This window comes from Rhinolophus sinicus, linkage group LG13 (genome assembly GCF_036562045.2).
Source record: "Rhinolophus sinicus isolate RSC01 linkage group LG13, ASM3656204v1, whole genome shotgun sequence".
In the NCBI taxonomy this organism is placed as follows: domain Eukaryota; kingdom Metazoa; phylum Chordata; class Mammalia; order Chiroptera; family Rhinolophidae; genus Rhinolophus; species Rhinolophus sinicus.
This window is the reverse complement of record NC_133762.1, coordinates 19,960,842-19,988,598: the sequence shown is the minus strand read 5'-3', so window position 1 is coordinate 19,988,598 and position 27,757 is coordinate 19,960,842. Positions and strand designations below refer to the sequence as shown.

The following is a 27,757-nucleotide window of genomic DNA, read 5'->3' as shown; positions in this document are numbered from 1 at the left end:
GCTGCTGTAGTGAGCCACGGGGTCTGGCTGCTTTTCCAGGGCTTTTGCTGCAGGTCCTGGAAAATAATGCAAGGGCCCATTGTTTAAAAATTTTTTTATCTTAAAATAGGATAGCATCATCCTTTATCTCACTTTACAACCATACACAGATCATTTTAACTTGCATTTTGAAGATTCTAAGTTTTAGTCCAGGCAGAGTCTGTTGGAAAATTAGTTCTCTGCCTTTAGTATCCAAGTATGAAATCATTGTATATTTCTCTTTAGATCTATTTGTTTTTCTGCTTCTAAAGATTCCATTTGTGCAGTGAGGCTTACTTGAGAATAAGGGTACTTTGTTGGATAAAAGTGAAGCAAACTTTTATTTTGGCAGTAACGGAAATAAAGTAAATATCACTATAGCATAGACCTGTATTTCCAACTCATTTTACTCAACTTTTCCAGACTTCCTGAGTAAACACAGATGGGTTTCCACTTATTTTTCAGTTTTATGTAGAAAGTTCTTTAGACTATAAATTCCACATGCCACTTGGAGTTTTCAGTATTTGCTTGACTATATGCCATTGGCAGGTCAGAAACCTAGATTTAGACATGGTGAAGATTTAGAAGGTGGTGATGTGTAGTAACGTGTTTTCATTTGGCTGTATTTTCGATTTTCCTGATGGTAATTCTAAATGTTTGAATTTAGGTCTTAACAAAATTTTCTGGAATTTGGTAGCAGGGGGAATTTTGAAAGCCTTCTGTTTTTAGGTAGCAAAATTGGAGGGGGAGAGTTCTTCCAAAAGATGACCTGAATTTAAATCCTGAGGTGGGGTGGTGGTAGCTGCCTATCTCCAGTCACTCCCTGAATTGTTAATAAAGTTCCAGAGGCTGGAAGGTGGGGTGGAAAGAGGCCTGAACACCTGGCTCTGTCCCCAACTCCGCCATTAACAGGCTCTGTGACTTTGGGGAAGTGGATTTATGCATTCTGAAGCTTGCTGTTCTTATTTGTAAAAACAGAGTCAGATCTAGCCTATGGTTCTGATTTCACCTCTTATCAGCTAGTAATTGTAGACACCCAGAGATTGGGGTGAGGGCTTGGTTAATACCCCAGAGGACAGGCTGGTGTGGAGCACAGACGCCAGCTGTGGTTTGCAGTAAACCGTCTTCAAGGCTTGGTGCCAGGGCGCTGCTGAGCGGCCCTGTGCACGTTGAGACACCGGAGTTAGGGCTTTGCCTGGGTCGTGTTTTATTAATCACAACACTTCATGCTTTCTTGCTGAAAGTGTTGTTGAGCTTTTAAAAAAATGAAAACATTTTAGAGTAAACGGTAATTAAATCAGATTTCCATTTGACAATATCTTCTCTATTAATATCTCCTCGCACTACAGCTACGGCAGGGTGTGTATAGAATATAGTTCTCTTTTGCCCTCAGCAAACGGCAGAAGGAGTGAAAGGCCTGGCAGCTTTCTATAATGTCAGCTAATTGAATCTGTGCACGGAGGAATGCGTGTTTGATGCCATTTTTATTGCTGTCATTGTATAATAATGTTTTAGCCCTTATAGACCAGTTTTATTTGCACTATTAATTTTTAAATAAGAAAGTTATATTTTTAATTTTCTAAATTTACTGTTAAGTATAAAAAAGATCAACACAGTTGATTATTGAAGTTCACCACTAGCTACTTCAGTGATCAATACTGTTAAAAAAGAAAAAGACTTAGTTGTTTAGATTGTCTGTCATTAGTAAATGTCTGTTCAGAAGATAAGAGTTCCACGTTGATCTAAAAAGGAACCTTTAGTTTTAAATTGAAACTTAATCCTCTGGCTGCCGGGGCTTCTTCCTTCCTTAAAAAAAAAAAAAAAAATCTCTCCTTATCTGTTTGTTTTGTTTTGTTTACTTGCTTTTATAATAGAAATAGAAATAACTATGTGCTTTCTAGACTAATAGTAACATGTGCCTCGCAATGGGAAGAGTTTTTCTTTTGCCACCTGTGTCTCTGTCTCCGGGGAAGAGTGGTTTCCGGCTTGCTTATTACCACGGAGAAAGCCCGTCAGCGCGGGGTTGAATCTGTAGACTTTCCACATGTGATCACTCAAATGTTACCCGAATACAGCCATAGAGAATTTGTGTGGCTTGTCCATGTGCTAGTTTTGCTGCATTTGCAGGACTGCTGTACATGTTCAAACATACATTTATGTGGCAGGGTAAAATTACATTTTAGCTTTGCTCTGGTTTATCTTCCTAAAGGAAATTTACACTATTGTATGTGATATTTGATATTTATGAAACAGATTGGTATTGCTTTTTAGTGAAACTAAAGCAAGTGTGTTTTATTTGTTTCTATTGTGTTTTGATTTTTGCAACTATTGTTTGTTTTCCTATTGTTGCTAAAGCAATCGCAGTAAATGAAAACAAAAAAACATGTTGATGTAGCTGTTTTTAAGAAAAGGAAGAATCATAAGGGGGAGATTTTTTAAATGCCTTAGTGAGTGAGTAGATCGTTATTTTTAGTCAACTTTAGCATTATTTAAAATCTCAGTGTTTTCTCAACTGACCGTACCTTATCTGTCTGTCCCCATCCTGCTTCTTTTTTGCTATCCCTAACTGGATGGGACTCACGGGAACCACATATCTCTTCAGGAGCTGGATGAGGTATTGTGTTTTGCATATTTTTGTATGTTCATAAAATTATGCCTGTTTTTTTGAAGTCTTTGGTCATGTATAAAATTCTAACAAGAGCTCACACATATTTTAGCTTTTGTTTTGATGACTTATAACTGCTGTGTTTAACGATTTCACACTTCGGATTTATTGAATGTATTTCCACACCAGGTGAATTGTTGGTTTAGGGAAGGGTTTAGGAACATTATCTACTACTCTTGGGAAAGGGTCTCAACTTCAGAAGCAGTAGAGGTTGAACATTTTCTTGAACTTAAAATTTAAGCCAGATTGTTTTTCAGAGTGTGTGTGTGTGTGTGTGTGTGTGTGTGTGTCTGCGTGTCTGCCTGCCTTGGTTTCTGAGAGGTGGGTGGTGGTGAGGTTGCTCAGGTGGCACGTGAACGACACGCTGTCTGGCAAAAGCTCTGAGGAGGAGGACAGAAGGCCACCGAGCTGTGAGGGGTCTTCACGGTCACTGCTTAGGAGGGAGCAGGTGGCCCTGAGTTTGTGCTGAGTCAATCAGTGCAGGGCCCCACATCTGCCCACTTGCTAGCAGCATGCTTTCATGACTCATTAGCAATTCGCCCAGAAGATGGAGAGAGTCCGCATTCATGGCCCTTGATTCTGGTAGCTCCAGTAAAGGCTGAAGAAAAAAGGAGATTCAACCGTGATTGTTAATTTTGTGTTTCTGTTACCTGTGTCAGCAGTGAAGGGGTGAAAATATTTTTCCTGATGGTAGACCTTTTACAGAGACTAATGGGGAGGGGAGGCGTTGTTTGTTTTTGTTTGTTTCAATTTAGAAATATGAGTAGCGAGTGGGATTAGGTGACTGTCATCAAAACTCATAGATTAAGATCTACCTGTAAGTTCTAAAACCTTACGGAGTGGATAACAACAGCGCACAGGGAGCAACCGGAATGCTCCTCCGTGCGGCTGGTTCCATGAATTCCCTTGCATCTCTAATGCTCCGTACCTGTTGGTGTGCAGCCCGCGTGGGGCGGGGACGGTGAGCCCCTGGACACAGCGCCCAGTGGGGAGGACCTGAGCAGAATAGCGTGGACAGTGTGACTCCCGCCCCACCCCCCTTATTTTTTTTTTAGAAAATTCACTCATGCTTGTGTATACTTAGAAAATTTCTGAGAAGAGACACAAGAAACTGTTAACAGTGTATACCTTCCAGGAAGTGTCTGGGTTGGAAGAGAACTACTTCCTTGGTATTGCAACCTTCTTTCTTAGGTTGGATATATATTTTTAAATCATGTGCATGGATTACTTTTGTCATTAAAAATGCATTAGTATTTAAAAGCAAACCCTTGGCTAGTAGCTCATTGAGCCCGGTGCCATGGCCATGCTGGCTGAGAAACCTGCCCGCTGCCACCCAGCCTGGGCACTGGGCCCTGGGCCCTGGGCCCTGGAGAGATGAGAAGTCACTTCAACTCACACACTACGAAGAGAAGCATCTCTGGGGAACAGTGGACGTGGCTGGCATTGCTTAGCAGACTCTAAAAGCGTTAAGGCTTGGGGGCTTCGCGAGCAGGCCCTTTGGAATTGATGCCCCCTTATTGAACACTTTGCAAATAGGGGCCTTGTGGCCCCCCCGAGGGAAGTGTATGATGGGAAATAGCAAACAGTAGGACCCCCCTAGGTTGAAGAGCCATTTGAATACTTTCCACTCGAGGGGCACATCAGTGGTCATATTTCCTGGGGGGATCTGCCATCTCCACTGGTGCCCAGTCCTTCCCGTGTCCTCTGTAGGCAGGTTCCATAAACTGGCCCCCACTGGAGGGGCTCGCAGATCCTTTTGCTTTTCTTCTTCTTACGTAGCTTCCGGCTGTTTAAACGGGGTCTCCACATTCTGCTAATCAGAGACGCTGAATGGAGAGCCACTTTCTCCATCACACGCGCTTCACATGCCGTTAGAATTCTCTGCACTCAGTCCCGTCTTTCCACTCTGGGTACCACGGCCACCTCATCCCCTTGAGGAGTCCACTTGCCCTGTCTTGTCCTTTATTCCAAACCATTCTGTCTCTTATGAATTAGCTCTCAGGTCCTACATGACATATTTTATTTCATTCATTCATTCATTCATTGCATCCATTTATTGTTGACTCATGCAGCTAATTAGAATTGTACAGTTATTACTGCTAAGTGCCGGGTGCTGCGCTAGGAGCTGGGAAGGTGTTTGGAATGGTGTCCGAAGCCTGGCTTTGCCAAGGCTGCAGCAGGACTTCGAATCCATGTCGTCTGGGAATCGTAAACGTGAAGCCCAGCTCCCTGCGTGGGTTAGATGGAAGCCACCCGCCCTGTAGGTGAGGCCTGAGCAGACTTTCCTGAGGGCACCACTTGGGCCTCCTGGAGTGAAGCCATCCGGTGGCTTCCTGCAGTCTGTCCACATTCGTTTGTCATTCTCCTACTCAAGCCAACTGGAAAATCTGTATCCTGGGGATACCAGTCTGCATTCTCCTCCGGAAATGCTGAGTAGGGCCTCCAAGGAGGAGGTTCACCCACCCTTCAGTGTCCTCGGACGGACGTGTCCAGCCCTCCTTGCTCTCTGCGCTAACCTAGTCCCCTCCTGGGACAGTTGTTTCCCAGATTGGTGGTTTTTGAAAACTCAAAATGGGAAGTATTAAAAAATTACAAGAAGTAAATGGCAAGCTCCCAAACCACATAGCCTGAGGAGGGCAGGGTGAACTAGTGGGGACATGGCGGGCGCACTGGGCACCCTGCTGAGGGCAGCTTTGGAAAGGCTCTGAACCCCGCGGGGCCTCAGTATCTGTGTTTGTAAAGCAGGGAGCCATCCGATCCTGTCTGTAGGTTTGTTGTTGGAACTAAAAAGATCAAGTCAGTGGAAGGACAGCACTGACAGATTTAAGGGTGTATATAATAGTTGAGAGAAAACGAAAATCCATTACACTAGCAACATTTATATCTGGGTGGTGCGATTCTCAGACTTTTTTATTTCTATATTTGCTGCACATTTAAAACGTCTGTTTCGAGCATTGTTTTATAATCACAAAAAGTAAACACTTTTAAAGCTGTCACAGATTTTAAAAGCTGTAGTGCTGACATCCCTGATTCTCTTTCACCCATGTGCTTATTCACTCCCTCAGAGAACTGAGCTTTCTTAAGCCTAATTGTCTATTAGCGAAGTCCTCGAGCCTTCTGAGCCCAGTGAGTTTGCCTGGGGTCTGACTTCATCATGCATGCTGCTCGATCGTCTCACGTGCAAGCAAGAGCTGCCAAGCTGTAATTTTCAACGTCCCTTCTGGACTTTTAAAATGTTCATTGCCGCAGATCATCCAGAATTTTCAGTGTTGTTTCTTATTAGTGACGCATTATGGCTGGCCTTCATTTATTTTTTTTTCTAATCTCTACATAAGCTTGCCATTTCTTCAATCTTACAGTTCACTAAATCAGCCTTCTCATAAAAACAGGGTTTTGTAAGTAGAAAGGCTGTATATTTGGAACAGCAAGATTTATAAGTGAGTGAGTGTGAGTGTGTCTGTCTGTGTGTCTTCGTCTTCCATAGATCAAGAACTTGTCCATACTGGGGTCCTTTTCAGAAGCACAAATGTCAACGTCTGAAGTGGATCAAGGGGAAAGAGAACTTAAGTGAAACTAGCAAGAAGCCTTTTGGGTGTGCTGTTTTGAGCATTTGTTGGAATTTCCCCTCATTGAGGAGTTAGACGGCTCTGGGTTTGGGCAGTGCACCCCCGTAGTTCTTGGAGGACAGAACTACTAATGAAAGAGATAAAAATTCTTAATTCTTCTAAGTTTTTATTTTAAAAAAAAATGTTATTTAACAAACATGGAAAGATTTTTTACTTTAGAAGTACAAGTTCATTTAAGAAAAGCCTGAACGAACAATTTCATATATTTGGAGGGGGGACTGAATTGAAATTCAGCAAGGATAAGTCAAGAATTAAAAATCTGGCAGTTTTTTAAGGTCTCTATTGAGTAGGATGGCAACTTGAAAACTGATATATCCTGGATCTTAAAAAAAATTTTTTTAAATGTTAAGTGAGATTTATTTCTGAAATTGAAAGGGTGATTATTTTGCTCTTAAAATGTTTTTTTATGTTCATATTTATTCCCATTGAAAATAATTGACATTTCTCTTCAATTGTGTTTTCCTTTCCCAAAACATAGTCTTTAAAAAAAAAAAAAGTACATACTGTGATACATTACAAATCCACACCAATACAATAAATGACACGTTTCTTCTGAGTAGAGCTGCTTTTCTTTATCACGATGAGCTACTGCTATAGACTATATCAGAATGAGGAGACATTATTCCCTATTTAAAGTTTGCGGTCCCAAAGAATCAGCTGTTCTGTCTTACTGGAAAAATCCTGATACAGTGTCAAAAGCCAGCTAGATGGGTTAGCATCTCTCCCCTTCATGTAGGAGTAGGACACTTAATAGTGTTCTCCCCAGTTTTGATTCATGTGCATTTTGAGGGTGAGGGACACATCTGTTGTGTAAAGTCAAGTATTGCTTAAAAGTTGAATCCACTTCAACTGACTTCATATGTGATTTAAAATGTCTCATTTGTTTCAGATGAAGATACTAATTACTTTACGGATGAGCTTAGATGAATACCATCTCTATACATCTTTTTCAGTTTAATGTATATTCGTAAACAGTAAAAACAGTACAAAATAAGATCATGAGTTGAAAAACTACAGACAAAACAGTATTACTCTATTGAAATATGGTGTGATAATAAAATATAGTGGGTTAGATAATAAACTGGCATGGTGGAAACACTGTGACCCATGGAAAGAGGTATGTTAGGTTTTACTTCGTATAAACAGTAGAGGTTTAAGTTCAAGTTTTGCTCCTGTGAGGCCGCGACTGTCCCGCCTCAGCTGTGTAGCTGCTGGATGCTGGGAGGTGGGCGTGGGGTGTGTTCCTGGTGCTTGGGTCAGTGTGCCTCGGGGTGACTGGAGCAGGACATTTGAGGAGTAAACAGCTCTGCCTGTCGCTGTGTGTGGACAGGCGTGTGCCTTGTCCCTGTATCTACAGATGGTCAGCGAGAAAGGCTGCTTCTTGACACTTACGTGGTGAGGGATGGATACGTATGGATCGGAGGACCGTGTTTTGTGCTGTAGTTTTAATCGGAGGGCTTCTTGTCCTGATTTGTTTTCTTAGCCAATTGCAAGTATGTTTCATGGGCCTGCCAAAGTGATTGGCAGCTTGTGGAGTGGATGGGGCTTCTGGAGTCAGCCCACCCAGGTTTTAATCTGTCACTAATAGCTTTGTGACCTTGGGCAAGGTACTTAACTTCCAATTTCCTCATTTGTAGATTGGACTAATAGTTCCTAGCTCACCTAGTTTTTGTGAGGATTAAAAGCATAAAAAGAAGGTAAAAGTCCTACTAGTTAACTCTTAAAAACAAACAAGGTGGCGCTGGTTGAGGCACACTGTTTTGTTTAAGACCTGAAATGACACTGGTCTGCGGCTCCACGTGCAGCTGGACGCTTCTCGACCTTATCACAGACTTCGGGAACAGGGGTGGGGTTCTGCCCCCTTCAGTGAGGTCACTGCGCAAGACACACTCCACGAATCCACAGAATGCCCCAAGAAATGGGGGTGCAGGAGGGAGCAGACGCAAGATACCCAGTTGCTTTCAGGAATTTTAAGACACCCAGTTGCTTTCAGGAATTTTGCTATAAACTCCCTCTTCAGAATTTAGGGTTTATTATTTGAATGCTTTTAATCTAGATTTCTTATGTGATATTTTTCCCCCCTCATCTGTGGATTTTAAATTTTTGTTGGTTCCTTTATTAGAAAAGCAAGCATTTGCTGAATGAATGAGAAAGTAAATTTAGATAAATGCAGAGAAGTGGGAAAAGGGCAGTATAAGTTCCTCACCCCATTTTGCGGTGTGATGTAGAAAATTTACAAAGTATTACCTATAAAGGACTTTCATATGCTGTTTTCCATTATTTTTTTGATCATTGTTTGGCTCTTTTGAAACTGGAATTATAAATTCTGAGCTCCAGAGGGCCCGTCAAGATCCTTTCAACCCCCTCACTGCCTCTGGGCAAGAGAACCGCTTACCCAAGCCCCAAAGCCCTGATTTCCCTCCCATCTAAGGCAGCATGTTATAGGTAAACAAGAACTATAGATACCATTTCAAAGGAAGTGAAAACGTTGCCTGTGGACATTTGACTGAAGAAAGGAAATGACAGTGTAAGATTGCATTGAGATTTGAGAATTGCTTTTGCCAAATGGTGGATAATTTGCTAACCATTTAAGCAATTCTTTCACACATTTTAACACATGGTTAATGAGCTTGTGACTGAGTTAACTGGATCAGCCCTATTTCCAAAATAAGCTAAATGTATGTGTATGTTTCATTTATAGCCTGGTATTGTTTTTTCACTTGCGTCTGATCATGGTAACTGTGGAGGTTCATTCCATTCTGTCATGATACCAGTACTGAGTAAGGGGGCCCTTTAAGGATCTTTGGTTACCTTCTTCATTACATTTCGATAGCCAGACCAAGTCAAGTTCGTGTTCACAAGCATGTCCAAGGAAGTTAAGAAGTGGTGCATGAAAACACAGGGAAACAGTTCCAAATCTTCCCAGTAATGAAAAGCACGTTTATGGTGTGGGCAGGTACATTTACTCCTCCATGTCTGTGTTTTCTTAGGGAGCGACACTTACGGGGGATAAGTGTGTGCTTCCCAAACGTGAACTTGAATAATTTCTGAGCTGTTCCTTTATCTCCCTGTAGCTCGCTGATGATCGTATGGCTCTGGTGTCAGGCATTAGCTTAGACCCAGAGGCAGCAATTGGCGTGACCAAACTGGCACCTCCCAAATGGGTGGACGGAGTGGATGAAGTAAGTTGAATGTTAGTTTCACACTCTCTTATTTGTATAAGTCCTTATAACATTACCATATCTTAAGCTATTTGCCCTAAGTACTGATGGGACCCCCCTTGGATGCACGTCCCTGGGGAAACTCGAGCTTTGCGTGTATTCCGTTTGCACACAGGAAGCGGGGTGGTGCTCCTGCCTGGTGCTAAGTACCTGAACTCTAGAAAGACACGGAAGAACGATGTAACAGGAGGGATGGTGTTTGAATTAAAAGTGGCTCACTCATCCGCCAGCCTACAAGTTGGCTGAAAACTGAATTCTGTCCCCTGAGTGTGGCTGGTTGTCTCAGCAGCAGGCCGGTACCTGGCCGGTGTCAATGGAGTTCTGGTGATTTCGTTGGTTTAGATCCAGTACGATGTTGGCCGGATTAAGCAGAAGATGAAGGAATTAGCCAGTCTTCATGACCGGCATTTGAACAGACCCACCCTGGATGACAGCAGTGACCAGGAGCACGCCATTGAAATAACCACGCAGGAGATCACCCAGGTGAGCGGGGGCCCAGCATCCCCCAGGCTTCGCAGGCCTGGCTCCGAAGCCATAACGTGGTACAACTCTAACCCTGGCGCGTCACTGCCCAACCTCCGGTTCCCAACAGGACTGCAAGAGGCCCCGACCTCCTCCGGGTGTCAGCATGTGTACCCCACGTCTTGGAGGAGTGGGGACTGTTTTTTGGTTGTTGGTAGATAGTACTGTGGATTGATTTTAAAAATGAGACTCAGAGCATTCCGAAGCTCAATCATTTGACTTTCAAATGTAGAACTTGTACTGTATACTAGTGTTGACGCATTTTTTATGTTAAAGATGGTCCTCATGATTGAAAAAGATTGCAAGCTATTTCCCCAGATGGAGTACATTAGTATCCTAGAGAAGTTTCTTATAAAATGTTAAGTTTGAGTAATTTTTAAGTACTATGACTAGTGTTTAAATTTTAGTGTTTGCATTTTTTGTTTAAACCTCCTGGGTGCTAATGATGAGAGGAGTGTGGGCTGTGGAAAATGCCCTGGGGTGTAGGGATGTTAGCATCTGGGCTCTTAGCAGTGTCAGGAGGGTACCATTCTCCTTTCGGCCCTCTGACTCCAGTGTTCTTGTCTGTAAAATGGGAATAATATTACCAGCAGCTGCTGCACAGAAGGGTGGTGGGGATGAAGTGAGAAGACTGCGTGAAGAGCGACACATGATAACGGGTGCCCGGCACACAGCACGCTGTGCTCTGTCACCCTGTCTGCCAGCCGGTGTCAACAGAGCGTGTTTCGTCTCCCTGGGACTCGCAAGGGGGGAGGCATTGGCACTTCAGGGCCCCTTGGTGGCGACCTTCAGTGAGCCCCGGACTTGTTGTCAGCTCTTCCACAGGTGCCAGCGTGCAGTGCAGGCGCTGCCCAGCCGGGCCCGCCGGGCATGCTCAGAGCCGGAGGAGCGGCTGCTCCGCAACGTGGGGGCCGCCCTGGCCCAGGCTGTGCAGGAGCTGTCGGTCAGCTTCCGGTGCGCGCAATCTGCCTACCTCAGACGTGAGTGCCTGCGCCCCGCTCACCGGGACGCCTCTTTGCGCTTCCTCTTTCTGGCTACTCGCTCTGCTCTGCGTTGGGTCCTGCACCTTTCATTGTTAGGTCCTGAGCCCCCTCCCTGTCCAACCCACACCAGTGAAACCACGCCTGATGGAGGCTGAGGACAGGTATCAAATAGTTCTCATCTAGGAAAACAAAACTTATTCTGTGTCAAGCTTCAAGAACTTGAAACTCAGTCTAGCACAATAAAAACCTGTGGCTTCCTAGATGTTACAGCCCTAATCCCACTAAAGCTCCATGTTTGCATAACAACCAAAGTATTTGCGAGTGCCTAGAAACCTTTCTGGGGGGAAGGTCGTCCTCTCCTGGCTCACACTCCTGCTTTCCTCAGCCCACCTTGTCTTCCCCAACAGTGCAGTCAGGTTTCAGCTACGTCCTCATCTCAATTACCCTACAAACGCTTTCTTTCTTGTCATTGTGATCAGTAACATCCCCCGTATACTCCAGAAAACTAGTTCTCCCTCCCCTGGACAACTGGCACATTGGTGTTTTAATTTTGTTACTTGTAAAATTTGATTTAGGGCCATTTGGAATTTTTATTAGAGATGCTTCTAGAGAAAAATATTGATTTTTTAAAGTGTTTTATAACAGCAGTTAAATTAAATATTTCTGCTTCACTTACAGATTCTCAGATGGTTGTGTCATTTTGTCATTCACTTGGCATCAAGTGAATCGTACATATTTACAGTGTCATTTTGCTTTGAATAAAACCAAAATGCTTGCATATTATTACATATTTATAATCCTTTACTCTGCCCCTCCTCTCTTGGAGATAGGCTTCTTTTTAAAGCTGCTAAGAATGTCTCCATTTTGATTGTTGAGTTTTAATCTAGATTTCCCCTTTTTAATGGTGGAACAGTAACCAGGATGGTTTACATATCCGAGTAAAGTGAATTCCTATCCATGATAGGCCTGAAGAATCGAGAGGAAAGATCCCAGCATTTTTTTGATACATCAGTACCACTAATGGACGATGGAGACGATAATACTCTTTACGATCGGGTACGTGAAGGGGCTGCCAAATCATCTGCTGTACACTTGCGCTCCATTCTGCATCCTTCTCTCCGTAGACTGTAACGTGTGTACGAGGCAGATAAGGACCAGCGCTGCCTGGCTTGTACGTCCATCAAGCAGTTTTGACAGCAGGCGGAAGACACATCATGGGGGCTATGCTGTATCTTTCTTTCCAGAGGCTACAGGGAGACCTTGTAATCTGCCTTCCAGAACCTTCGGGAAGGGCACTCAGGGTTGCCCACTGGTTTTGCTAGCCTGCCTTGCGTGGCTTTGGCCCAGTGCTTTCGATCCCACTTGTTTTGGGGATTTGGATCTCCCCTGTTAGAGAAAAATAAGTGTTGATGTGTTGTTTATGTGCTTTATAGAAATATTCTCAGAATTCATCGTTTTCTTTAAATTAAAATGGTACACCATAGCTTTCTTGAGGGGGGAAAAGCTAACATGCAAATGCTATGCTTTTTGGTTTTGCCAGGGTTTTACAGATGACCAGCTAGTGCTGGTGGAACAGAACACACTGATGGTGGAGGAGAGGGAGCGGGAGATCCGCCAGATCGTGCAGTCTATTTCTGACCTCAATGAAATATTTCGGGACTTAGGAGCCATGATTGTAGAACAGGTACGTGAGTTTACCTTCCTTGTCGCCGGTTCTCCTGCCATAAAATCTGGCCCCTCTCCACACTTTTTTGGTCCTGCCCTCCTGTCAGGAAAAAAACAAAAAATGTGAGCCTAATGTATGTCTGTATGTGTGTGACTGCGCACCTACACGTTAGTGTACGCATGTACAAATTACATACACATACTACTGTCCATCTTTATAAAACAACAGTAAACCATTTTTTTAGATAAATAAATGTCAATAGAAGTTCTCCTGTTCCCTGCCCTGGGGTGCTCATGGGAGCACCTGACTTTGGGGGACTGGTTGGTTCTGCCCACGCTCAGCAATGATTCTGGCAATAGATAAGGTTTCCCTTCTAATTTTGGCAGGTGATTGTGTAATGGCAACTGGAACCACTAGCTTTCAAGTAGAATTAAATTGTTTATTCACTGTTACAATCTGATTAGGATATTTTATTATCTTGCCAGTAGGGATTTGGGTCCTGATCCCCCTGAAACCAACTGAGAATGGAGTGTTAAGGCTGTGGAAGATCTAGTTACATTAATTACTCCCGTGGCTCCCAGGGGCTGTTCTTACTATCTCTCCTAATACAGCGTGTTTCTGTTAAGAGCCCTGTTCCTCCATACAGCCTAGTGTTCCCTTTTTTCTATTTGAACCAAGAGATTAAGCAATTAAAAAAATCTTCCTTGAGGCAAATGTGTAATTGCACATGGGGATTGGAGCTTACTGTCACTGCTCTGACCCGTGGAGACCTGTGTTGACGTTTGTAGACGTGATGGTCAATTTCCAGGCTTAATCATAACCAGGTCCCGCTTAACTTGAATCCAAGTATTTAAGCAGCAGATGAGCACAGAACCTAGCCCTTCTCCGCCCAGAGCCTGTTTCCACTGAACATATAGTTCTTTAAAGCACCAGTAAGTCTGAATGTGGCATATCCTATAGTGTCTGAATCTCAAAAAAGAAAGCTCAATTTGTCAGTATTTCTTTCTCATGAGCGAGACTTTATTGCAAGTAACACAGTACTGTACCACTGAGGGTCTGATGCTGCCGGATGATGGATTCCACAGCTTCCCCTGTGCCCCTCTCCACCATGGCTAAGGAAAACAGATAATCCTGTGCATAATGATGTCTGCAGTTTGCATAGCTCATTTCTGAAGTTCAATTTTCCCAGTTGGGGTTGTTGATTGTCTGTAACTCTCATTTATTACTCAGGGTACAGTCCTTGATAGAATTGACTATAATGTTGAACAGTCCTGTATCAAAACTGAAGACGGCTTGAAACAGCTCCACAAGGTAATGGCCTGTCTTTCAATAGTTGAGAATTTGAGCAACTGTTGTCAAATATCAAGAATGCATAAAAGGTTCTCTTCCGCCATAACTGTCTTTCGCACTCTTGTTTGTCGTCGATTATCAACGTAGTAGTGGGAACATGGACGGTCTTCGTGGGGAAACGGACAGTATTGTTTCATTCAAAGCCAACCACCTGGGCTGTTGCCATTTTGCCGTAGGTAGTGTTTCCAGGTGTGCCTCGCTCTTGGATTTGAAATGGCTGAGAACTTCCTTCTGTGACAGTAAATTCTAAAGGAATTGGGTTTTCTTCCTTTTAGAAAATATTCCATTCTTTGAGTCTTTTTGTTTTAGGAAATCAACTGTATGGGCGTTTCCCAAAATACGTGTTGAACGTTCTGTTTGCTTGCTGCTGCTGACGCAGGTTTCTCATGCTGTGACACATTTCTGATGAATTGCTGGTGGAGAATCATCTGGAGAAGCTAGAAATCTAATTTTCCCTTTTAATGACCACACTGTAGCTGTGTACTTACCTTGAGAAGTGTTTTGTTGAAGCGAGAGGATTATTAGCTGTCTCATTCTTTCCTAATAAGGTGGCTATTTCAGGAATATTTTTCATGATATTTGTTAAAAATAAATGGCAAGCATCTTAGAAATCTTGTAATGAATTATGAGAAACATACGTATGCTGCTGAGTGGCTCTCATATATAATTGGGTGCATATTTTCTTTTAAAGGAATATAATACTTCACAAATAAAATAAATTCCATTTCCTTGTATCTTTCAGACCCAGTGGTATTTCTAGCTGTATCCTGAGCATTTTTCTAATGCACTAATTTACTGCTCTGTCATTTTTCTGAAACCAGTCACTTCCTATAGCAGAGAGGGCCCATGTAATAGTATTATCAGGTTTACAAAAAGTGAGGCCACGTCTCAGGTCTGCCCAGAAACCGTTCACTCTCTTCCGTGGGCTTGTTGCCATATACAGGGTGGGCATGACACTCCAGCACGTAAGGAGAAAGAAAATGCTTTTTAAACATTTAGATTCAGTTGGTCGCCAAGCCTTGTGTACTAGAAGAGTGAAACTAACTTCAGTTTCTCACCCTATGATACCCAGGTTTTGATCTGCTGTTGAATTATGCATTGGTTTTGAAGCTTCTTAAAAACTAGTGAAACACGTTTTGTAATAGAACACAGATAAAGGGAGACGCTTTCTCTGCGGGAGTGTGCAGATCTAGTGGGAACTAAATATTTTGTTTTAGATTCTTGTTTATAAATCATTTTGAGAGGTTTTAAAGTATATCATTTAGTTTTGGCTTCCCTGGTGTTCTGGGTTACTGGTTGGACAAGTAAGCATGCTCCGTCTTATCTGGCAAGTCGCATTGCTGTCGGTGGTAGTAGGCTGGCCGTCTCCTCGGGAGCTGCTTCATAGAGGCAGGCCGGACTCTGAGACAGGTTAGCCTGTCTGTCCTGGCTGCTGAGTGATTCTGGTGTGGGGCGCAGGGGCGGGGGGCGGCTCACTTAGCAAACAGAACTAGCGGTCGGGTCGGTGGGGACTGTGGAACAGGGACCCCCGGGATTGGGTGTCTCCATGAGGCTGCCTCCCGGTCCCTCCCCGTCAGACAGCGCCGTCCGGAACGGCGGGCGGTGCTCTCCCTCCGTGTGGTTCGAGACTCCGCCACAACTCTGCTCCTCTGTCCTTTCTCTGGTCGCATTTCTGCACGACCCGCATGGTGTCACGCAGGACACTGCCCTGCGTGGGCTTCTAGGCTGCTGTGCACAGGTGAAGCGGGAGCAGGGGAGGGTGGGGAAGTGGACAGTATTGTTTCATTCAAAGCCAACCATTTGGAAGGTCCTCCCTGCTACGTCATCAGAAGCATGGGGCTATGTCTCGCGGGCCTTTCTGCGTGTTCCCATTTTTATGTCAAAGGATGGACCTTCTCCTTTTGCCAAATGTAGGGAGGTAGAAATCAAGCTTCTTTGGGGCCATCAGTTCCCCTCTCCCCCCCCCCCCCACACACTCCGTTAGCCAGTAGTTTGGGTGAAGGTGTGCGCTCATCCAAAGAACTATCCAGAAAGGGGAGGATTTCATGGGCAGCATGGCTGGGCACCGGCAGTGGAAGGAGAGGGGAGAGCAGGTGTGTCTGGACTGGAAAGGAGAACTTGACTTCTCCGGCCAGGTTCCTCCCAATGGTAGATCCCCAGCCGGCGCTCAGTGAGTCCTGGGGAGACGGAGCCCAGCTGTCATGGGCCCTCCCACCTGCGTTGCCTGGATTCGCTTGGATTGATGGAAGGGATTGTAACGAGGTGGCCGGTAGCAGAGATGTCAGTTACCCAGTTGGGACCGGAGGCCTAGGCCTGGAAATGAGTGCATTTTGGATTCGGGGGAAAATGACTGCCTTCTTTCCCTCCTCTTTCTGTAGGCAGAGCAGTATCAAAAGAAGAATCGGAAGATGCTTGTGATTTTAATATTATTCGTCATCATTATTGTCCTCATTGTTGTCCTCGTCGGCGTGAAGTCTCGCTAAGCGGCGTCCTCCGTGTGAGCCGCACGCGGGTCCGCGGGTGCGAGGGGCGGGGCCGCGACCCGGGCAGCCTGCGCAGGCGCAGCCCCATCGCGTGGGGGCAGCGAGCGTTTCCGTGGACGCCTCGTCACACTCGTGCTCAAGCCCGGGAGTGGGCTTCAGTTTTTCCTTTACTGTCAAGAATTTAAGGACCTTTGATACTGCTGCCGAGTAGAGATGGAGTTCTGTTATAAGTTATAATATATTTTTTTTTAGAAAGAGAAAATGAGTTGTAAGTTTACAGGCACTACATAAGCTGTTCGATATTATATGTGTATATGCTATTTTTTTTAGCAGTGATGTCTGAGCAGCATGTTAAAATAATTTTTGGAAAAAATTTTTTGAAAACCATCTGGTTTTTAAGAAATTTGGTACCAAAAATTTATGAGTAGAGGCAAAAATGCCCCTTCATGTTTCTCTATGTATTTTCCAGTTGACAACAAACTGAGAAGTCCTTCAAGAATTTATAATCCGTTCCCTATTAACTTAATTTGGCTTTTCCATCACTGTTAATGATCAGAGTAACAAAGTGTGAAAAATAAGAAACCATCATTGATGTTAATTAATACATTTAGCTGGTCCGGTTAAAACAGCTTCATAAGTTTAAATTAACTGTAAATGGAGATTCCTCATCTAAAATTTGTGCATTGCATTTTCTACTGTAAACCAAAAGAGGTTACTAAGCAAAACTGCCTAAATTTAAAAGTTGGTGATTTGAACAAACCTCACATTAAAGGGAAGCTTGGCAGTGTCTTGAAAGTCACCAGAATCGGCCAGTGTGTCCCCGTGCGCGTCCCCAGCCATCCTTGCTCAATCCATTACTTAGATACTAACTACATAATGACCTGTTCAAACCAGACACCATTTAATGAACTGTGATTTTACACAGAGGCCATTCTAAATGGGTCACCCCATTTGGATCTCAAATTATTAACCAAACATCACTCCATTTCACAGTAAAATATTCCACCAGTGGTTTGATTTATTGGCTCTCCATGGCCACTTAACATGCCCAGGAAGTAGGCAGGCATATTCCTGCGGATTGTGGAAACTTTGGCTAGGCGGTCCCTCGTTTGTGTGAGCGCGGAGATCACCGACGTCGGACTTTGTTGTTTACTTACCTACTATCAATATGGTGCTTGAATATATTCCTGGAACTGGAGAATAATGTGCAAAGTGATGATAACTTTGAAAACTGCAGTTGTTCATCTTTTAATTGGTCTTCAGACACGGCTACAGGTTTGATGGTCTTTGTGTAATTTTTGGTGGCTCTTCCATTGTTTTACCTCTAATGTGCTACATTTTATTTGGACCAGTCACATAAAATGCCTCTCTAGAATTGACTTTGAGGTTGTTTCTAGGGATTTAAACTCAAGTCCAGAGATTCAAGATGTCCAAATAGATCATGGGCTTACCACCCAACCCCCTGGCCCAGCCCTCACTTCCCAAGTTGTTTACGACGCCAGGTATCCTATTACTGATGTGGCCACGGAATGATCTAAAGACGTACCTGGCATTTAGGAAATTAGCTCGGTGTTCCCTGACAAACAGTTATTTATTAGGAAAGAAGGGCAGGGAATATGAACCCAGCCCTCTTTGATTGACCCTAAAATGCAGGGTGTCTACAGGTCTTGGAGGTAGCTGTAGGTGTCTTTTAGTCCCAGCCAGTGTAGACCAGCTGCTCCTTGCAATGGGGTGTTTAGGTCAGGGGCCTTCCCTCCCAGACGGTCTCTAATGGTAATAGTGGATTATTGAGTCTTACTAATCCTTGAAGGAAAGTGACCCTTTAAGAAAGGATCACCATCTAGTGATATTTATTCTAAGTGAAGAGGGTGATTAGGGTTGGTTTTTGTCCCCCCAATCCATTTGGGTAAAATAATGGATCTGATTAGAAATGGTTTTAAGGATCTCATGTGGGGCACGGGAACCGTCCCATTCTGACTGAAACCAGGGCAGTGCCAGCGAAAGCCCAAGCTGTCCTCTGCCGTAACCGTGTCCCAGAGGAAGAAGTGGCCCAGAGCCTGTACGCCGACTTGTTCTGGGCTCCTCCAAACACTGTATTTTCCTGTTGAGCCTTTACTTGGGGAAAGATCAGCAGCACTGGGCAAAGTGAGGAAAAACGAGTAACGGTTTCTGGGTTCCTCAGGGTCATTCTTTGCCCCTGAAGGACCCGGGCTCCTCTACCTGCTGACAGCCATTGTCTGTGGGGAGGCCGGTCAGCCGGCTCTGTTGGGGTCTGGTGGGAAGGAGTGCTCAGTGCACTGTCTCCCCTTGCCTGGGATTCGCCCTGAGGAGGACCAGGAGGACGCCTCCTTCTGGGTGCCCTTGGACACCTGCCCCCTTTATGTGTCCTGGGGTGGCTCCGTTGACCCGGGCAAGAGGACAAATGTCAATGTTTATTGTCAGGTCTCCAGAGCTCCCGATCTTTCCCCAGATTGTAACTGAAATCTACTGTCTCTTATTTTATTAATTTGGGGGTGGGAGGGTGCTGGCGTCGCCCTGGGCGTGCAGCAGTGTATGTCTCTAATTTATCGGATTTACCGCGTTCTCTGCTAATTGAGAGAGCATTATTTATTTGTTTTGACACAAGTGCTTTCAGTGTTTTATCCTAGCTAATGGCTTCTTAAAGGTAATAAAACCCTTCCAACATAATTGGTCAGATAAGACTTTTTTTCTTATGTGCTTAAATAAAGCAATTAGTGACGCGCTTCTATCCAACATGACTTTTTTTGTCCTTTTTAAAAACTGATTTACTGTTACTGGAAAGTTTTTGTACAATAAAGCAATCATGCTGATTGAAGAACATCCTGCAATCCTAGTATTAATTTCAGCGATGGGGTTCGTGTTTTCTTGCAATGCATCTGTGTTATGGGAGGACCTGGCCCCTTCTGTGATTGTTGGGCTGATGACTCTGTTTGTGCCTGAGGCCTTTGCCTCACATCTATGTGAGGGACACTTTTAAAGGGACCACTCTGTTCACTGTCCAGTATACAAAAAGGGAAATTACAAAAAGGCAGACCATTATTTTTCTGATGAAAATGTGTTCTTTCTATACATACCAAGAAACATTTGGATATCTTCAAGTCAAATTGTAGTATGTGTGCCTTGTTGAGAAGTAATTCTTACCCACAGACCCAAAGTCTAAATGACTTTGAAAGTTTCCTATCCTGTTACCCTGAAAACTTCATGGATAGTGTTTGCCAGTTGAACTCAAAGCCAGGACTGTAGTTTGTTTTGACTGTGTCTTGTGTCTCCTCCTCGAAGGCTGGGATGGTTCTTTGTCAACTAAGTGTTAGCTTTCACCCGTATGTGCCCAATGGGAGATGTTATCAAGGCACCATGAGGACTTGCTCATTAAACGGAGGAGAGCAAGAGCAGTGTCTCCAGTTAGTCACCTTGGTGAGCTGGTGTTTAGTCTTGCAATGCCACTGGTGCCTGTGGCCATTCATTGTCCTCAGGGCCTGTGGAGCCACACGGGAGCAACGGCCTCCTTACTGTGCCTGCACTTGGTGTTTGACTGGACATTACCTCCCCCACCTGCCCATCAGCCACTGGGTCTGTCCAAGAATCAGATCCACTCGCAAAGGATAGACCTTTCCCACAGGCTACAACAACATTCTAGACCAGCGATAACATTGAAGAACTCATCCTGCTGGGGACTGCCATAAATAATGGTGGCACCTGTGAACATGGAGGCTGTGTGTGTGTGTGTGTGTGTGTGTGTGTGTGTGTGTGTGTGTGTGTGTGTGTGTTTCTTGTGTGATAACCTTGTGAGTTTTCCCCAGAGTGTTCGGTGGCCCACTCTTGCAATGGTGGTATGAGTGTTTGTAGGTACAGTCGGACACGTTGCCTGTTGAGCAGAGAGCTGAGGGCCTCGCCCTCAGGTGTGCCTGGCTTGCAGGTGTGGAAGCATGGGCTGTTGGCTGGTTCCTTTTGAATGCCCCCGGTGATTGTAGCAGAACAGGCTGGGTACAGATTCACTCTGCTGACTGTAGTGAACATCTGTAAGAACTCGAATCATAAACTGTAGTTTGAATAACCTGGAATGCTTCCTGGTCTGTCTGTCGTAGTTACGTGGCCACAGCAAAACGACTCACCTAGCCCAGCAGAGTCTGTATCGAAGTTTAAAATTATAGCACGTTATTCTACCTGCTGGCTTAATTTTGATCACCAGGATCCCTTATTCTAGTCAAAACGTGCAAACCATCTGGAGAGACCTGGCTGACATGTCTTCACAGAGGGATGGTCATTTGTTGGGTGTAGGGAGGACAGGACAGTGCTTTGGTGGTGCTGATTCATTGATGAATTATCATGAGTTTCCTTTTCTCTGAGATTTAGGTAGGCAGACTTAGGTCATCTGATGGTAGCTACACTTTGGACCTTAGCCCTGTGCAGACTTATAAATGGGGCCTCGAATTGTTAGCCCCTAGAAACTCCTGATTTTCTCTCTCCAGATTCCTTTGACCACCCAGATGCCACCTGTAACCTGGTTCCTGATGTTTTTTATTTAGTTTTGTTTAGAAATTGAGGGAAAACACCCCCCTTCAAAGCCACGAGTATTAGAGTGAACTGGCGAGGGCTCTGGGTGGGCGCACAGACCTGCAGCTCATCCGGAAGTGGCTGAGATTTAGGACCTGGAGTTAGATGGTGGGCATCAGCCATGAGCTGTGTGCCTCCTGTTCCGGCCCCACTCTCCTTGGCGTCATTCCACCGGTCACAGCCGAGTCTTCGTACAACACAGAGGGACACTGCACAGAGCCAAATGGCAGTCTGATGCACAATTATCTGGTCAATTGAGGCAAAAGAAAATCATCATTTGTCCGATAGTCCACATTAGCTCTCTGGACTGTCCTGAATGCTCAGGATAATTGTGTGGGCCTCCACTTCAGCTCCGGAATCTGGCTAAAATGGACCATTTCAATGAGATTCCATTCAACACAGTGTATATTGAAACCCGGCTTAGTTAGAATAGACCACTGGGTTGAGCGTTTTCTGTCTGTCAACTATTATTCTAAAATTGCTTTTAGCTAATCATCCATATTCCGCCATTAGTAATCACTCTTTCTCTCATTTTATACATGCCATAATGGAGGCAACAGGACTCTGGTTTGCATCGTTTGGTCTTTTTTCTCAGAGGAAGTGCTGAGGGAATCAGATTTTTTTTAACGTGGTGTTCTGACTCAGGACACTGTCATAGACCTCCATTTTCATCAACTGTTGGGTAAAGAGAGCATCTCCACCCCCCACCCCCACCCCCCAAGCCTTTCCCTTTTCCAGATGGGGAAACAGAGACCCACAAGAGGGCTTACCAAAGTCCCACAGCTAGTATAACCCAGGGCTGGCCCTAGAATCTTCCATCTTTCTCATTTCCAGACCGGTACTATTTCTGCTTATGCCACTTTAATTGTTCATTTCTTTGCATAAAATTAAATGACGTTCTTTAAAAAAGATTTAGTGGTCAAGATGTGATTTGGTAAAAGCGTCCTCAAGGATCTTTTTCTTATTACAAAGATTAGACCCAACCGAGGCTAAGAGAGATTTGCAGACAGTGGTATGTCATTATCCGTAGCTCAGTTTTTCGTGTGATTGGTGTGAGGAGGTTGCTGCTGATGACTAAGCCTGCCACTGAACGGAAAGTGGTGATGCTTCTGTGACGTGCCTGGGTATGCGTACATGTGTATTCGTGGTGGTTTTTAAAAGGTACGTGTGCACATAAAATGCCTACCAAGATGGATAATGTCATTTTCAAGTTGTAAATACTCAAACAATAGTCTTACCAAAAGTGAGTTTACAATAGCCTGAGAATGCAGCCCTTCGTTTTCACACTAGGCAATGGCTAAAAATTGATTTTTTTTTCAAATCCAGTTAAGCCTCAAGGTTGGTTATCCATTTAAAAGGTCGGCTGAGTTAAACCATGACAGTACCTTCCGTTCATGCTAATAATTAAATTTGCACAGAACTTCAGCACTTCCATCGTACCTCGTGGAGGCCGATAGCATGTGTTTTTCACAACAGTGCACTGCAGAAATCCCCAGCAACGGTGCAGGCGCCCCAGCAGATCACGCACCCTGTCTTGGTAAGTCCCCAGGCTGGCTGCCATCCCTGTCTCTCCGTCTCCTCAGATTTCCACAGCCCGCCCTGGAGAACACTGGTCCCAACAGACGAATGTTTCCCGCTCACCCCCCATCCTCCCTTTCCTATGGCCCCCACGAGAATTGGGAAGTGAAAAGTAGCTGCTCGTTGAAAGGAAAACAAAGAGGGGAACTCTTGATGTACACACTAGGTCTCATGTGCTGCCCAGTTTGTACTGTAACAAATCACGTGTTCTAAAGAGCACTCGATGGTGCACACTTACTGTTTCTTCCCAGCGTGTTAAGAAAAAGACTTCAAAATGTCTTTTTATGGTTCTCACAGGTCATGTTTAAGTATTACTGAATTTATGAAGATCTTGGGACAACCACGGACCTGATTGGAATGCTTTTTTAAATTCTGTTTCGATTATTATGTCACTCGAGTTTTGTAAATCATTGAGATGGGATAAGTGATCTTATTTCAAATTGAGCATTTTAACCTGCGTTGTAGTATAAGTCAGGTTGCTCCATTTCAGTACTTTTCATCTGTAACTATGAACCAGCCCAAAATATGGAACCTTCCAGATTTAGTGAGAAAAAAACTATTAAATTTCGTTCTCATGGCCCTTAAAAAAAACTTAACAATTTCGGGTTAGTTTTTCCTTCCCCCACCCTTTTCTCACACTGCTCAGCTGCCAAAACCCTCAGCAATCTTTCTTACTTTTTAAAAGCTCCACATTTAGGTACTACGGATAGACGTGTTGCTTTACACAAGGGCGTTTCTGGAAAAAATATGACTCAGGTTTTAGAAGATTGAATCATTTTCAATGTATTAGAGAAACATACTACTTAAAAGGATCCTATAAGTGAAGGTTTTTCCTAAAGAAAAAATTTCTCGATCAAAATAAACATCTCCCCTTCACTTTGCTTTTCTATACATATCCGTTTTCATATGCTGTTTGTTTCCAGGAATGTGGAACCACGTCAGGTCTGTTAATCATTTCTCTTGCCCTCCTGTAGCCACGCCGTCCTCCGGCTCCAGGTCGGCAGTGTGTCCTTGAACACCTTTGCCACCACAGAAACAATTTTGCTGGTGTTCAGAAGTAAATAGGGATTTAGTTCCGAGACATGAGGGTTATTATTGCCTGACACTGTGCCCTGCCTGGGAGGATAATTTCGGCTTCTAGAATGGCAAGGGATCTCCAACAGCAACTAGTTCGGCCCCCTCATTTTGTTGAGAAGTCCTCCAAACTGATGTTAGAAGGAATTCTTTTTGTCGTTAACAAATGGTTCCAAGAGCACATTTTTATTAACACATTCTCTCATCCCACCAAAACCGGAAGGTAAAAACCCACAGTGTGTTAGATGAGATTACAAAATGTGCTTTTTAAGCAAAGTGCAAATGATTACATGCAATGTGCTGTCTCTTGTGTCAGATCCATGAATATATATGATTTTGTATTTTCAGAAAAGAAACAGGAAAGATAAACCAAAAACTAATAAAAATGTTTACCTGTGGAAGGATGAGTGGAATGGGATGGAAGGGACGGCAGATTCCTTTGAGCATTCCTTTTTGCAATTTTGATTTTTGAACCATAGAAATGTTTCACGTATTCAAAAAACGGAAATGTAAAGAAAATGAAAACAGCAAGCCTTTATGTTGAGTACAGACAGAAACATGGAATCTAGATGTACATCAGATAGAAAAATCACACAAAAATCAAGTAAATTTTGAATTTATCAGTGGAATGCATTCTAAGAACAAAAAAATAAAAGGGAGTAAAGAACTGTTCAACTTGATGTAGTAGGTTTATTATAAGGAGTGGAGGCTGTTGGGTGTAGGAAACAGCAAGTGAGTGTCTGGATGGATGAGCGGGAACCGGGTTCTCAGGGGGATGGTGACACCCATGTGGAATAGGGGCAGGTGAAGAGGAGGTCTGTAATGTGGGGTTTGAGTTGGAGGACTCAAGAAGAAAACAAACTGGACTCCTGTCCCCTAAAAGGATCAGAAGCAGTGACACCTGGGTGCAGTGACACCTGGCTTTCTAAACAGGAAGCTCTCGCTTCCTAAATACCAGTTCCCCCGACTCACGGGACAGAGGCCCCTTGGAGAAATGGCTGACCCGACATCTGGGACAAGGAAGGAGCAGCGTGAGCCTCCGGATCATCTTACTTTTCCAGGAAGGACAAAAGTGCTGAAAAACTGACAGGTACCTGTGAAAAAGACACAGGAGCTGGCCTGATGGGGCTCCCATTGGCCTAAGTGGGGACACTGGGACCAGTGGTACTGACAGGTGCATACGGGTATGTCTGTTCCCAGTGAGCAGCATGGCAGCTTCGCGGACATGCAGCCATTGCAGTCCAGGGGCCCCGTTTTGGGTTTCATGCTCTCCGGTCACCATCTTGAAATTCTTTCTTGAAAATGAAGTTCTGCATCTTCATTTTTGCACTGGACCCCACAAATTAGGCAGCCAGTCCCGGAGGGCGGAGGCAGGGAGGTCTTCTGTACCCAGGAATAGCACGTGCCAAGTGTAGAAGGGATGGGAGAGTTAGCAAATCAGCTCGCTGCCACCAGCGCTCCATTCAGGTAGCGACCATCATTGGATACAAAGGCCACTGGGGGGAAGGTTGTCAGGAAACCGCACATCCTGACAGTCTCAGTGTGTCACTCCACACATGATAGAGAGGAAAGTGATTTTAATTCTATTAATTATAAAGGGGAAATATGCCTACCATGAAGAGATACTGCACACTCTGCATACACCAAGTCACCAGCCTTGGCAGGTGACGCTTACCAGGCCACATGGCTCCTGATGAGGTGCCACGGGAAACAATGCATATTGTTGCTGAAACCGTTTAACCCGGATCTAATCATAAGAAAACAAGCAGGCGAGTGGGGACTGTGGGGCCCTCCAGGAGACATTTCAACGTCAGGAAAGACAAAGGCAGGGACTGTTCTGGATTAAAGGAGAGAAAAGGCACTTGACAGCCAAGTGGAATGCTGATCTTCATTTGGATTCTGAAAGGAAACACCATGAAGGACATTTTGGGAACAATTAAAGAGATTCCAGTGTGGACTGTGTATTAAGTAACAGCATTGCTTCACTAATACATTTCTATGGGTGTGATCAGGATATTATTGTGACTGTGGGCCAGTGTCCTTGTTCCCAAGAAATACACTCTGAGGTATTTAGGGTTAAGTGTATGCAACTAGGTTATGCAAGGAGCTTTAAATGCTGCAAAAGAAAAATACATGCAGACACATATATGAATATAGGTAAAGGGTATACCAGTGTTCATCGTACTGGTTTTTCAACTTTTCCATAAGTTAATGCATTTTTTTTTAAGCATCTAGAGAAATGTGATTTTCATGGCAGTTAGTTCATTTTCAATCCTTCAGGGAACATTGAGTACAAATCTAATTGGTGTGTCCGACACAATATTTACAGTCTGACTGAGGCACTCTCTGATGTCCAGCCGTGGTGAGGGAAGCAAACATACACAGCACAGGCAGCGTCAGGGAGTCATGCAAATGTCTCTGCCATCTTGGCCGGACGGGGGCTCACTTCCAGACCAGCTGCTGTAGGATGAGGAGGATGGTGGTTGGAGCTCAACCGCCTACTGCTTCCTCTGGGCGCGTGAAGTAGCAGATCATTCTCAACCAGGAATGAGCCCCACCTTTATTTCACGTTAGTCCTGACTGAGGCACTTCCCCAGGCTTTCCGTTGCCCACAAGGTCAAGTCCAAACTCCATGGCTCAGCATATATCTCACATTCACGTAATGGACAGCCAACAGGCTTTTGCCGGTTCCGGAATGGACCATGCCCTTTAGTATCTGGGCCCCTGTCAAGGATCAAGCTGCCTGGCACACAGCCCACCCTCAAGACCAAACTCCAGTATCGCCTCCAAACCCAGTCAGCTCCCAGTGACTGCGTTTCTGGGTTTTCCTGCTGCGTTTGCTCCCACCTCTACACACACACACACACAGTCTGACCCAGCCTGGAACTCTTCAGAACTGATACTCAATAAATAGATGTTGAATGAATGAATGGAAACACCAGAAAGATGAAACAAGTGTTCCCAGGGGACCAGGGTTTCCTTCTCACATCAGATGTGATGGAATCTGGGAACTCACAGTGATCAGTTGCGTCTAAGCGGGCACTGGGGGATTTTTATACAGGTGAACTCCAGCACGCAGCGACGGTATAAGAGTAGCTCATACACCTAGGGCCACGGTACATGCTGTGATTTCAGAAATGTGTCTAGACTATGAATTGTGCCCCAGAACTTCCTAATAAATCCTGGAAACTTGATTCTGATTTCTTCCAGAAGTTTTTAGTTTTTTCCTCAATTCCTAAAGTAAGTCTGAACACCCAGTTCAGTCTGGAAAGAGTCTCAAGCCGCAAAGAAACCTAAGTTACTTCTTGGATTGCATTAGAGATCTGGTGAGTTGTTTTAAGTTTTCTTTCTTTTTTTTTAAATTGAGGTGAATTTTTCATTGACAGTGAAATATATACGAATCTGTGGATTAATACCTTTATAAAATTTTATCTAAACGAAGTGCTGCCTGTCTTATTTGTGTTGAAGTCTGTAAAGTGCAGTGAAAAGGGGAAAACACTTTCCTGGAAGATGTTTGTATCTGTCACAGGCCACATCTTGAGGAAACTGGCAGGCATCTAAAGTGGAATAATTCCTCAACGTTCTGTTTAGTTTGGACTTCTTCAATTCAGGGATGGCTTAAAACCAGAATCCGTAATATCTGCTTCTAACAAGCATCTACCATTTTCTCTTGCTTTGTATGGAATAAGTGTTCAATAAATGTGATTGAATTGAATCATCTCGTTCATCCTTTCTTGGGGCCATCTAAAAGGAAAGTCCTCCAAAATCATCTCACCACTGACAGTTTCCTTCCCCTTCCAAATCCCTGTACACAGAACTTCCAGGATCCTGCTTTCCAAGACGTTTCTTGGATCCTGCCTCAGTTTGCTGAAGTCTAGGGAGGGACTCAGACTCCCCAACTCACCACCATCACCCCCTTTCTCCCATTCTCTGTTCTCACACTGGCTTCAGAACCATGTGGACACTCTGGGCCTGGGCCTGTGCTTTCTTCCTGGG

At 44.3% G+C, this 27,757-nt stretch overlaps 1 protein-coding gene across 4 annotated transcripts in view; it reads left to right on the top strand.

Moving 5' to 3' along the window:
• STX16 (syntaxin 16) overlaps positions 1-26,743 on the top strand; it is a 32,595-nt gene extending 5,852 nt beyond the window's left edge. For 2 of the 4 annotated variants that reach the window (XM_019748574.2, XM_019748572.2), the window contains exons 2-8: positions 9,384-9,491; positions 9,873-10,013; positions 10,867-11,032; positions 12,000-12,091; positions 12,576-12,719; positions 13,932-14,012; positions 16,430-19,375. In XM_019748574.2, coding sequence (XP_019604133.1) covers positions 9,384-9,491; positions 9,873-10,013; positions 10,867-11,032; positions 12,000-12,091; positions 12,576-12,719; positions 13,932-14,012; positions 16,430-16,534 — 837 coding nt within the window. In that variant the 3' untranslated portion in view covers positions 16,535-19,375. Of the gene's footprint in view, positions 1-2,620; positions 2,633-9,383; positions 9,492-9,872; positions 10,014-10,866; positions 11,033-11,999; positions 12,092-12,575; positions 12,720-13,931; positions 14,013-16,429; positions 19,376-22,527; positions 22,647-22,984 lie in introns of those variants that run through there. The other 2 variants (XR_012491359.1, XM_019748571.2) reach the window with 2 other exon arrangements.
• Positions 26,744-27,757: the final 1,014 nt, after the last annotated feature.